Source organism: Lobosporangium transversale (assembly GCF_002105155.1).
Source record: "Lobosporangium transversale strain NRRL 3116 chromosome Unknown BCR41scaffold_9, whole genome shotgun sequence".
Taxonomy (NCBI): domain Eukaryota; kingdom Fungi; phylum Mortierellomycota; class Mortierellomycetes; order Mortierellales; family Mortierellaceae; genus Lobosporangium; species Lobosporangium transversale.
The window spans coordinates 31,227-44,255 of NW_019028987.1; the positions used below are offsets into that span (position 1 = coordinate 31,227).

The 13,029-nt window shown below is 43.9% G+C and overlaps 3 protein-coding genes across 3 annotated transcripts; 2 read left to right on the plus strand and 1 right to left on the minus strand.

Moving 5' to 3' along the window:
- Positions 1-60: 60 nt before the first annotated feature.
- Positions 61-2,159, plus strand: BCR41DRAFT_393982 (cytochrome P450; the record flags this gene model as incomplete). The annotated part of the gene is made up of 7 exons (XM_022028605.1): positions 61-388; positions 491-584; positions 672-792; positions 894-1,307; positions 1,400-1,533; positions 1,632-1,694; positions 1,778-2,159. 7 exons carry the CDS (start codon positions 61-63, stop codon positions 2,157-2,159), a joined length of 1,536 nt encoding a protein of 511 aa, XP_021883490.1.
- Positions 2,160-2,627: 468 nt separating this feature from the next.
- On the plus strand, positions 2,628-6,953 carry BCR41DRAFT_348924 (hypothetical protein). Its single transcript, XM_022023384.1, has 8 exons — positions 2,628-3,776; positions 3,879-4,049; positions 4,211-4,303; positions 4,437-4,871; positions 4,978-5,397; positions 5,549-6,043; positions 6,162-6,731; positions 6,846-6,953. Exons 1-8 carry the CDS (start codon positions 2,886-2,888, stop codon positions 6,909-6,911), a joined length of 3,141 nt encoding a protein of 1,046 aa, XP_021883491.1. The 5' UTR covers positions 2,628-2,885; the 3' UTR covers positions 6,912-6,953.
- Positions 6,954-7,277: 324 nt separating this feature from the next.
- Positions 7,278-12,051, minus strand: BCR41DRAFT_302120 (hypothetical protein; the record flags this gene model as incomplete). Its single annotated transcript, XM_022020654.1, has 3 exons — positions 7,278-11,366; positions 11,460-11,666; positions 11,770-12,051. The coding sequence occupies 3 exons, from the start codon at positions 12,049-12,051 to the stop codon at positions 7,278-7,280; spliced, it is 4,578 nt and encodes a 1,525-aa protein (XP_021883492.1).
- Positions 12,052-13,029: the final 978 nt, after the last annotated feature.

The window sequence follows — 13,029 nt, forward strand, 5'->3', positions numbered from 1 at the left end:
TTCAGACTTTGAACAACAACAGTAAACGATAACGGTAACAGCTAGCAGCGACAAAAAAACATGCATACGAACCTAGTCCTCGGAACCACTGTAGCTGCAGCTGCTATTGGCTACTTCTTCAAACCTAAAAAACCAAAAACCGAGCTCGAGGTAAACTCGGTGCCCATCCCAACCGTCCCCTCTTATCTTCCTCTCCAGGTCGATAGTCTTCTCAAGTATATCTTTTCAGTATACGCTGAAAAAGATGAATTCGAATACTTAAGACATCTTTCAGCTCAATACGGAAATACCCTCAATTTTCGCGGTTTCAACGAGGATTTAATCATTGTTTTGGATCCCTCGAGCATTCAGCACATTCTAGCTAAAAACCAGCCAAATTATGAAAAGGGTAAGCAATTCAAAGACCATAGACCATCGATCGTAAAGCTTTTCTCTTCTGGTTTTGCAGCATCTCCGGTTGAACAATTCATTCATATTCCTTACGCTACAGGCGCCGAATTTCAAGCGATATTCCATGATTTCCTTGGTAACGGTATTTTCAATGCTGATGGTGAAACTTGGAAGATTCAGCGACATCTCGCAAGGTAGATTGCATGACCCGATGTAGCGTCTCTGATCCCCTTTTCTCTTCATCCATGCTTACGCTGCTTCATTTTCTTGTGGTTGGTTAGGCCTCATTTTCAAACATCCGAGTTTAGAGATGCAGCTCTAATCAACAGACATGTAGATGAGCTTTTAAAGGTGATTGACAAGCATCTTGCCTCTAACCCTGAAAAGCCTATTGAAGTCCAGGTGAGTGCCTTGTACAAACTTGAAACCTATCGAAGTTGCTGTTGTTATATTTTATATTGATGGTATTTTCCTTTTATATATATATATATATATATTTTTAGAGCCTTTTCTGCAGATTCACTCTTGATGAAGCTACCGAATTTTTGTTTGGTGAGGCTGCGAATGCCCTCCAGGATGAGGACAATGACTTCGCCACTGCATTCAATTATACCCAAGCAATTACAGGCTGGCGCTTCCGTGTACCTCTCTGGAGATATGTGGTACCAACCAGACGATTCCTAAAGGAAATCAAAAAGTTGGATGATTTTGTGTACAGGATCGTCGACAAAGGCATCGCCCGTGAGGAGGCACGTACAAGGGAACAGGAGAAAAATCCATCCGATGATGAACATGGGGGAAAAGGTGGACATGAGAATCTTCTTGACCACTTCTTGAGCCAGAGACAAGAATACGGCTTTGACAGAGAATACCTTCGTGACATGCTCCTGAACTTCCTGCTTGCAGGTCGAGACACAGTATGTAATAATCCATCGCGTCTCTTAATTTGTTATACTCCGTTGGACATTTACTTACCTGCACCAAAAACTTTTTTGTCCTTACGCGAAAGACGGCCTCTCTCTTAACATTCACCGTGTGGGAACTGTCAAAGCATCCACATGTCCTTGAAAAACTTAAGCGGGAGGTTGCTGAAGTTGTTGCAAGCGGTACCGCTCCAAGCTATGATGACATTAAAAAGCTCAAGTACGTAATGAATTATATTTGATAGAATGAAGAGAAAAATCGCATGTGCAGCTTAGAATTTTCACTGATTTTTTCTCGTCTATCATGAATATTCTTAGGTATCAGAAGCAAGTGATTAACGAAGTACTCCGACTTTACCCTCCAGTCCCATATAACACAAGGTAAGCTCCTGATAGTAGAATAAGGACGAATTCAATTTCCTTCTTTTTCAATCTTCATAACATGTATCACTCCGTTTGATTAGACATAGTGTGGAGGAAGATGTTCTTCCAAATGGATACTACATCCCGCCGAATACAACTGTGGCCTATGGTGCGTATTCTACTCATCGTTTAGTTGATCTATGGGGAGATGATGCACTTGAGTTTGATCCTGATCGTTGGGGACCTGAACGTGTGGGTAAAATCAAGCCTTTCATGTTTGTGCCTTTTCACGCGGGGCCTAGAATCTGCTTGGGTCAAAATTTGGCATATACAACTGCTCAAGTGACACTAACACGACTTTTGCAGAAATACGATATCAAAGCATCGCCTGGTTTCAAACCTGAATTGATGGCCGATATTGTTTTGTTTTCTCGCAACGGGGTTGAAGCCGTGCTTGTGAAGCAAGATTTGTCCGAAATCTGAACACTTACTTTAAAAGATGAAGTCTTATACTATTCATACTGTATCGTTTATGAGGTGATTAATGTCAAAAAACAAAACGTTCTGTTATTAATAAAGCGAAAAAAGAAAATGGTTTAAGTTGATGAGACTGTTGTGTTGGTTCTCCAAGAGGCAGTTGTTTAAAAAAAATGCATGAAAGGAGGCTCGCGGCCTGGCATCTCTTTTTTAAACAGCCTGGTTGTCAAGTGTGGTCATGAAGAACAGATTGAAAAGAGGGCTCCTAGTAGCAAAAAATAATATCATCGATGATGAACATCAGACATCTCACTGTCGCTCGTCAACAAAGATGTCCCGATACCTCTCCTACTTCTTCCCAGGCGTTTGAGTGTATTGGGAAGGAGGAGGGTGAATGATCGCGGATCATTCATATCGTTCTTACTGCGACCTCTCTCTCCTATTTTTTTTTTCTTTGAGGCGGGAGAAATATCCGTAGTAATCACATAACAATAGTTGAATACAACTAAACTATCAACGCATTGATCCATCTTTCTTTCCTCTCTTGTTTTCGTTTTCTCTTTAAAATCATCATTTTCGTTCTCCTTTGTTCACTTGCTCCCTCATTGACCGCGTGTGTTTTCTTACACCCGAACGTTTGAAGACCACACCCCCAAGAGTTAATCTTTAATTCACATCTCCATCGCTCATCTATCTTATTTTTAACTTATACATTTATACTCATCATTCAACATGGCCGATGTCGAGAGTGCCCCCGAATTCGCACCTTCTAGCCCCATCACAACTCAGAAGTCAGAGAATGCTGAGAGTGCACCTTTAGATGTTACCGAGACGCAGCTTCAAACCACTAACAGCACACCTGCATCCTCCAGTTTACCTCAGCAGCAGGATGCTGAAGTAGACAATGAAGCTATTATGGATAACATTGAAGGAGGGGCCGCTATTCCAGACAAAGCCCAGAAGATACCCCCAGCAAAGTCTGCAATCCCAGCACGACGCACCTCCACTGCTACTGCAACCACTGCTGCTACTGCTACCACCAAGGCCAAGGGCACGCCTGCTGTTAAGGCGCCCGTCAAATCTGTGGCAGCATCTAGCACCAACACCAAGACTGCGACGACAATCAAGGCTGGAGCCACAGGAAATTCTTCAGTCGCCAAAAGAATCAACACTCCTAGCACCACCCCTACCGCTGCTGTGAAAAAGGCTCCAGCCGTTGCTCCAAGTACCACTGCTTCGAGCAAGGTCACTGCAACCGCTCGTCGTCCAACTGCCTCTGCCTCTGCAATCTCAGCTACAACAAAGGCCACTACTACCACTATCCGACCTACCCCTGTCAAACCTGCTGCCAGCCCTGCAACAGCTAAAACCACTTCTACAGCAACCCGTGCTCCAGCCAAAGCTGCCACTGGCTCAATGACATCACGTACTCCTACCAAATCTGTACCATCAGCCTCCAAGACTGCTAGCACCACCGCAACTAAGGCTGGTATCGCACCAAAGGTTCATTCGAGCCGGGGCAGTATTTCTCCTGTGGGTAGTGTACGCTCCGTAAGGTCAGGTACCCCCACTGGTTCTGAAGCGTCTGAGCTGAAAAAAGAACTTGATAGTATTCGTGAGAAGGTAGTGCATTGTGTATGATTTTGGATAATATTGTTTGTCCTGCAAGGTAAATTGGTCACCAATACCAACTTCTTTCCCCCTTTCTTTTAACTACCACTTTAGTACGAAGAGGCTACAGCCGCGTTGAAGATCAAGGAAGAGGAGCTTGTTGCTTTACGAGGACAGCTTGAGAGTGGCTCGAGCTCACATGCGGATGCTATTGCTGACACAGTTTCTAGCGACGGAGGAGAAACTGTTGTACCTGAAATTGATTTCTCAAAGATCGAGCCACAGGTGGGGTTGTCACACCCAACCGTTTTTTTTATTTATTTATATAATGTTATTGGGCGGATGACCTTCCACGTGAACAACCTGCATGTCTGTCTAAAATGGATTCTCACAAGAGAGTATGCTCTTTTTTTTTTTTTTTTTTTTTTTTTTTTTTGGCATATTAGAGTCAGGCCATTGTTGCAGAAGCAATCGCAGCCAAGGAGCAAGAAATTACTGCTTTGAAGAACGAAGTTGAGAGCTTAAGCGGACTCGTTGAGGTACTTTTTTTTTTTATAAAAAAAACTGGCATCAGAGCCCAATTTTTATATACTTCCTGACAATGTTTGGATCTAGATCAAGGAATTTAAACCACCATTATTTACTTACATTTCAACCCATCGATATCATTAGAAATTGCGTACCGAGCATGAGGCCAAGATCAAAGAGCTGACAGATAGACAGGTCGAGAAGGCTGCAGCGCAGGAGATGGAGCTGGCTTTGCTCCATCAAGAGCTTGCAGAATACACAAAAAAGTACGAAGAGGTTACAGAGCTTCGTAAGAAACTTGAAGAATCTCAGGCTTTACACTCATCTACTCTTGAGGAGCTTAATAGAATCCATGAAGATAAGCTTCAGAGCCTTGAAATTGAACTGCAGGCAGCAAAACAAGAGCGCTTTGGAGCCGAAGATGACAATATCAAAGAAAAGTATGGGAAGGACCTGGAAGAGCTTCGTCTCAGTCACCAGAAAGAGCTTACCCAACTGTCGTCAGATCACAAAAAAGAATTGGATAGGCTTAAGGAACAGCTTGAAGAGAAAATTGAAGAAGCAAAAGAACAGGTTGAGGTATGCTTATGACGGGTTATTTTAGTCCTGAGATCCAACCCTTTATATATACATACGCTATCATTACTTATGTATTTTATGATACCCTTTCATAACTTAAACTTAGACTGAATTGCGCGAGCGGCATTCCAAGGAGCTGAGCGATGCCTTAGCTGCACATACTGCAGCCCTCAATGAGCGTGCAGGAGCAGAGTCAGGAGCGATCGAGGCGATCCAGAAGAAGCACAACCAGGACCTCGCTGATCTGAGAGAACTGATTGAGGCTGAACATAAAGCTTACATTGAGTCTGTGCGAGGCTCTCACCAGACCGAGCTGAACAAGCTACAGGAGGAACATACGGCACGCATCAGTGAACTGGAGGGTGAACTGAAAGCACTGCAGGAGAAATGTGACAGTGAGATATCTGCTTCGAAAGCAGTAATCAATACAGATGTTGAAAGCTTGAAGGCTGCCCACGCTACCGAGCTAGAAACCCTCAAAGCGATCCACGCGGAAGAACTCAATACACTGGAGAAGACTACTAAGGTTGGTTTTTTTTTTTTTTTTTTTTTTTTTTTTTTTTAAAAAAAAAAAAAAAAAAACAAAAGTAACAATATTTAATATTAATTACAGATGCTAGTCATCATAATTGCTATTGCTGAACTAACGCGTGATATTTGGTTCTTTTTCCTTATAGGGCAAGATGCAATTGGAATTAAGCGCTGTTGAAGGCAAGTTCGCGGAATTTAAGGCAGATGTGGAGAGCAGTCAAAATGCAGAACTTAAGAAGCTTGAGACCAATTATGAGGCACGCATTATGGAGCTAAGTAAAGAGCATGAGAACAGGATCAAAGAACTGCAGGATGAGGCCGACGAACAGGTTCAAAAGGCTGTTGAACAGGTTAAAGGCACGTTTGAAGATGATCGTCAGGAACTGGATGCTGCTCGTGTAAAGGAACTTGAGGATCTTAAGCAATTACATGCTTCAACCATTAAGGATTTGGAACAGCAACTCGCCAAGGCTGAAAAAGCTGCCAAGGAGGCTTTAGAGAATTCTGAAAGAATCCGATCCGAGCTGCAATGCGAATTGTCTGCAACCAAGGCCGAGGCTCAGGCAAAGGTAGATGCCGCCAAAGCCTCTCTTCAGGAGCTTGTTGCGAAACACGAGGCTGAGAACCATGGCAACACAGATGTAATTGAACCTTGCAGCTTTTTTTTTTTTTTTTTTTTTTTTTACATCTCCACAGATGTAGAACTCGTTTTAACAAAAGCAGGGGTGTACATATCCTGTCCTATTTATTCTCTCTTAGTCTGGATCAGCCATCCACTCAGAGGAGTTGGAGGCCCTTCGTGCTAGTCAAGAAAAGGTTATAAAGGAAGCTCTTCAAAAGGAAGAGGAAGAACTTTCTGCCAAGCAAAAAGACCTAGAGGAAGAGCTGGAGTCACTTCGAGTAAGTCTTTCTGCTGCCCAGAAGGATCGTGACGAGACTATTGCAGCTGCAGCGTCCAAGGAATCACAACTTAAAAATGAGCACAGTAGGATGTTGGATAAGCTTGAAAAAGACTACAAGAACCAACTCGAAGAACTGAAGGCGTTAAATCGTGACCATACCGAAAATATGTTTAAAATGCAGGAGGAGCAGAATCGAGACCATGAGACCCGTCTCCAGCGCGCGTTAATATCTCATCAAGAAGAACTGCAGGGATTAAAAGAGCGATACAAAGTTCAATTGGAGGGTAGAGAAAAGGAATACAAAGACCAGGTCTGGGCGCTTGAGGAGAAACTCAAGGCAGTGGAAGCCGTCGCTGCCAATGCCCAGGATAGTATGGCTCTTACTGCAGAGTTGGGAAGAGTTACTAAGGAACTTCAGGAGCTCAAGGTAAGGGAATGTGGCTTAATTGAGAGGAAAGGACAGAAAAATTGAACAATAGCCTAATACTTACATGTATCACGGTTTCACGATACGTTTGTTTATTATATTGTGGATCTATAGGGCGAGAATGAACAACTTACTAAAATGATGAACCAGCTTCAGGATTCGATGATGACTCGTGCATAATTAAATACCTTGTCTATCATGACTAGCAATATTGGAAGTTACCTATTGAAAAAAAAAAAAAAAAAAAAAAAAAAAAGGTTTAATAATATGCAGGGCTATCAGGAGCGTATTCTCAGACATTACTCAAATAAAAAAAAAAGAAAAAAAAATAGTGTGTGCAACACCTAATGTTTAAATAGATCAACTCTTGATGTGACAAATATGCACAAAAACCTTCCTATCTTTAGTAGAAATCTTAATGCGTCTTTTCATAAAAAACTTTATTTTGATTGTCATCATTAAACGTCTTCTACCATTATCGCATGCAATGGCTGCTTTTTTTTTTTTTTTTGATGGTCAAAAGGATGAAAAGCTCTAATTGTGAATTTAGTAAGGGATGCCATTGGTTGCCTTCTGGAACGAGTCATAGAGAACGGTACGCTTATTCAGATAGGATTCATCAACCCTCTCAAGAATAAACTCAGCTGCAGAACGCTCTGATCGATCCAACTGGAATCGGGATCGCATTCGTTTAATAGTTTCGCCTCGGAAGCAGGGTAGACCAGACTCGAGCATCAATGCCACCAGCTGCATAATTTGTTCCGCATAGGGTCTAGAAGCCAAGAATGCCTTGACGCACAGCTCACAGAACCATCGATAACCTTGATCCTCTACACTTGAGCCCATAATCTGAATCATCTCTGATGTCAGTTTGAAAGGTGAAGATTCAAAGTTGATATTTCCTCCGGGTGAGATATCCAAGATGAAACCGAAATCAATATGAATGACATGACCTTCGTCGTCAATCATAATGTTACCATTGTGTCGATCCTTGAACTGAAGTAAGTACGAGATGACACTGTAGGAGGCAACAGACTGGATAAAGTTGTTACGTGCTTTTTGATACTCAATTGAGTCAATGCCGCCATACTTGGTGATAAAGTAATCTTGCAGATTGTTGACTTTTTCACGACCAAGTTGATCACGGGAGATCGAGTTCGGGATCACATCAATCATACCACAGCCAGGCGCTGTAGCAACAATACGATAAGGAAACAGATAAAGATCCAATCCGACACTTGTGAAGATGTTCTTAAAGACTGCAATCAGTTGGATAGCCAAAACATCTTGTCGGCAATCGTCTCCAACCTTAAAAATGGCAGACTGCCAGACATCATATGTTTTTGGGATCTGCTCCTCTTGTTCCTCTTCAGCAGAACCTCGCTTCATGATAGCTTTATCCAATGTTGACTCTTCGCGATTCTTGCGGACCTTGAACGTGGCCATGAAAGGCGTCTTAGCGTGGCTCTGCAACGGCCTTCCAGACCTCTTGTCAATATCCACAACTACACCTTCAGGATTACTAGGTAGATACACGCCCACATCCACTACAATCTTGGCCATCTCTTCATCGATCTTCTTCTTCTTCTCGGGTTTCGTCTTCTTTACAAGCGGCATCAGTGTTCCAGAGATGGACGTGACTTGGTTGAAGAAAGCAAACTCGCGTTCGTAGAAGCTCTTAGCTTCTCCTGACAGACCGTTCACGATATTGTCGATTATTCTATCTAACGTCGGCTTGAGTACATCGGGAACTTCGCATTTATTATCTCGGTACATGTTCGCCTTCATGTTCCAAATAATCTGGTGCGCAAACAATTGAGATACACGAGCGGCGCGCATGATGTACTTTTCCACATAGCCAAGGTCGTCATGGCGTAGTGCTTGTACAATTTGAGGAACATAGAAAAAGACTACTTCCACAGGTGAATGCTCAAGCGAACGCATTGCATACTGCAGTACCATTGGATTGTTATGGAATGCTGGTTGGAAGTATGTAATGGCGGTAATAGATGGCACAGGCTGCCAGAATAACAAATACTTGAGCTGGGTGGCTGTATAGCGGAATGTTCCCTCGCCCAGCAAAATTTGAATCGCATCCGCGTCACTGACTGCGGCAAACGGATCGCTAGCCAGCAATTGACCCAGCTCGCTAGGAATCACAGCATTTTTGAAGCGAGTCATTAATTGGAATGCCAAACTAGGAGAAACACTCCATGCAGATCGGACCATGGCTCGCCAGGCTTCCTCCGAGAGGCTCTTTTCGTGCGTGTTGATACCAGGATTGGCACCGGTCTGGACCAAAGGAGTTGTCCATACACCCAGGCGGTTAAGTTCATTCTCCGTCAGCAGAGAGAGCAGACGTCGAGACTGAGTATGATTTCGAACAATGGTATCACGGGTTAATTTGTCAGTAAAGACATAATCTGTAGTAGTAAGTCCAGCTTGACCATCACCAGTCGTCTGCATGCTAGAAAGAATGGAGTCCAAAAGAATCTTATCCTGGTCTAGTGCCACCCCAAATTCTTTCATAACCCTGGTTTCAGCCTTGCTTAGCATTTTGTTGCCTCCGAACGACCACCTTGGAGCCAACTCGAACCAGGTGAGAGCAGATAGGTACAAAACTGATCGAAGTTTATATTCAATTAGAGCCTCTAGCCGATTGTTTTGAAGAAGGCGGAGACCCAAGAGTAGCAGTTGGAATCGACCCTCTCTTGCCAACGGATGGGTACTCATCTTGTAACCATTACCGAATGTGAGCTGAAGCAGACGTGTGAAGGTATCAATGATGTCACGGTTATTATAACGTGTTGCCTGGAACCGACTGGATAGGAATTCGATCCAGATAACGTGGGGTGTAAAGAGATACGATGCGACCTTATAGCTCTTCTGACGTGCCTTCTTGTCAGTGGGGGCGTATTCCATTCGAACGCGGAAGGGATCCTCAGAGTCCAATAAGGGCGAGAACAGACCCTTCTGGTGGCGACAGGCCCATTCCCATCCTGCCGCGACCTCTGACATTAATCGTTTCTCCACTTCTGGCTTCTCTGTGATGAGCCAGTTCCAGACTGATGTACCAATTTTGAGACTGTCGGGTGTGAATAGGTAAATAGGGATCCAAGCAACCATCTTTACCAGATCCTCTTCGCCTTTGTTCAGCGCCACAATTGCACTTACAGCGCGGTGCAACGCATTCGCCAAGTCCTTGTTCGAAACAAATTGGTCATTCTTGGCCTGATGCGCCATCGTCTGAAGGTTTTCACGAAGTCTATGCACCTGATTCTGAAGAATTGGGCCAGGCTGAAGAGAAGTATCGCGCGAGAAGTTCTCCATACCTCCGATCTCACCCTGGTAACGACGACGAGCCGAGAACTCCTGGAAGAACACTGAAGAATTATCAAGTAGCACTCCAGGAATGTTAGACAAAGTTTCAAAGCAATTTTGATCCTTGATCAAGTCTTTGCCAGAACGAGCAGCCAGAGTGCGGCCCATATGAACACGGCTGATGCCAGTATGGATCTTTTCAGAGTCTGCAAGGTAGTCCTGTAGCAAAGCGTCGACCTCCTGCGGTGAGTTGGCCATGGCTGCAGCGATCCATTTACGAGTTAACTCCACGAACTTTGTTAACAGCTCACGACGATAGGGGTACGAATCTGGTAGGTTGATTGTGACATCAACCATGGACGACGTGAAGCTATATACAGGACAATACTCATCCGTCAACTCGTTCTCACAACTGAGCCAAAGCAGCTCGCTCACTTCAAGAACCAGTGTTAACAAAGTCTTGTCACACATGAGTTGTGGAAAAGCTGAAATTATACGATGGATCCATTTAGTAGCCAGACCACTCACTCTCTTCAGACGATGGGCGCATCCGACGATCAAGTTGCGGATCTGGTCCCGTACTTTCTCATCCAGTCTGTGCGTTAGAACCGTAGTCTGGGTTTCGGAAATGAATACGTTGATGACCTGGTCCGCAATGGATTCCAAGCAGGCTGTCACTCCTCCGTCATTCACCCCAGTATTAGCAAAGTAATGGAGGATGTGTGAGCAGTTTCCTTGTCGGCTACGCATGGTCTCCAAGTGATACACTGATAACAAGAACACAACTTTAGCGGAGCTTAGAGTTTTGATCACGACCGCTTGTGCAGGCAAATAGCTTGTCAATGTAGCTCGCATTGCAGCCTTTTGGTCATCCACGACCCCGCGAGGCAAAACCGAGTTATACTCAAGGTCTCCCTCAAGGTAGGCACTTCCGTGGTCATTCGAGACCAGAGCGGGGGTCTTCTGGGCAATAACGTACAAGGCATCATTCCAGGGCGAAGCCGAATCTTTGACAAAATCAAAGAGGATGCAGTGGAACCAAACATCGCGGAAGAGTTTGACGTCCTCTTTAGTTGGGTTCAGATGAGGTTCCAGGTCTTTATGGGAGAGAAGGCTTGCCAAGATAGGCAAAAGTCCTCCAAGAATGGCTGCAAGCGAAGTGTACTTGCCGTGGCTACGTTTAGTGGAATGGTGATGTGACTGGATTTGAAGGCCTTTTTCTGAAAACAATTTGAGCAGCGTAACCATGTATGCGTGATATAAATCAGGCCGCGAGTGGATATCTTTTGCGAGGCGCATCAACGAGGCAGTAACCTATAGGAGGTGCAATAGAACGAAGTGTTGTGAGTCAGAGAGTGCTAGGGACTATACTGCATTAAGATATCTTTCATATCTATAGATACTCACTGCTTCTGCTAGTTCCTCCGAGATGGCCTTCTGATCAGTAGAAATGGATTGCTTTGCAAGATTTGCAAGGACCTGGGTGATATCGTTAAAAGATGTCAAAGATCCTGTCAAAGCAATATCGGTTAATCGTCTCACAATAACGCAGTCTAACTGGGAGCTGTGGTTGCGGATCTGCTGTGCCAACATTGACAGAACTAAAGGTGTGACCTAATATTGTAGGCATACAGTAGAAATATATGAGAAACAATTATTCATACCAGTTTCTAAAAGCACAAGGCCATTTGGCTAGCTTCTCTATTCTGTATCTTACCTTTTCGCTTTGATAAATGCTTGCAATTCTAGCAATGGAAGCCACCACATTATCCTGAATGGCGACTGATTGAGCATGCATAGGAAGTTTATCTTTAGTGTTATGGCTATAAAGGGTATTGAGTAGCGCATAAATAGTTGACATTGCAACTTCCTCGCTTGCAGATGAATTCTTGAGAGTCTGAGCTAAACGTTCAACGGCATGCTCCTGCACTGCTGCGGCTTCAGTCCCCTCAAAGGCTGACGAAGGGGTCGTCAAGAATTGCTGTTGCAACGCAGTCATCTCTCTCGTGGCGTCATTAAAGCTATTTTACGATGAAAGGAAAGTTAATAGAGCCGCTAATAAAGTTTTCAACATCAAAAATGCTTTTCAATATGCACGATTAAAAGGAGGAGGAAAACTTTACTTGATACCCAAGACCGCTGAGCAATCTAAGGCTGCCGTGTGAATCCAAAACTCCTCGTGGCGCACTTGGTTAAAAAGGCATTGGGAAAGATGGGAAGGCAGAACATCATCTAATTCATGGATATACAAGCTTGCGAGGGAAGCAAGTTGCTATGGAACAAAATGTGAGAAACAAAAAGGTTGTTAAGCCAATGAGACATTAATAAAAAACTGCGGAAATGGCAACATTTTCGTGGTACATACAAGGGAAGTTCCCATGATCTCGCAGTAATAAAATTCTTGAGATACTGATCCTTTGGCCAGCAATTCATTGGCAAAGGCACGCATGTCTGCAAAAAATTGCAGCGACATGATGTATTCTGCGCGCATAACTTTTGTAAGGTCCAGTTGACCCCCTGTGGTTGAAACTGGACTGTTTTTGACGGGACCCGACAAGAGCAAGGTCCAAATATCCTTAAACTCTGCTGATCTCCAATCATCTACATCAGTGGTAGTGTTAGAGACATCTTCATAAGCGGTTGACGGCCTCTCGTCGTCACGATCACTGCTGAGTTCATGCAAATGTCCTTGTTTAACGCTATGGATTTCCAAGTCTTCCACTAGCGAGCTGCTGGCATCCTTTGACTTGTGAATATGAGAGTGAATGAGGCGAGCAATCATATTTCGCTTGACAGTCAAAACTTGTAGGATCACTAGGTTAGAGCCCAGGATGATACTCTCGCGAGCATAGTTGGCAAGTACTTTGTATGCATGTGAAGTTCCTGCCCCCTGTTTGATAGATTCAATCGCCTTGCGAATATGATCTGTCGTGTCACTGGAGAGGAACGCCTTTGAATGCAAAACCAGGGCAGAAAA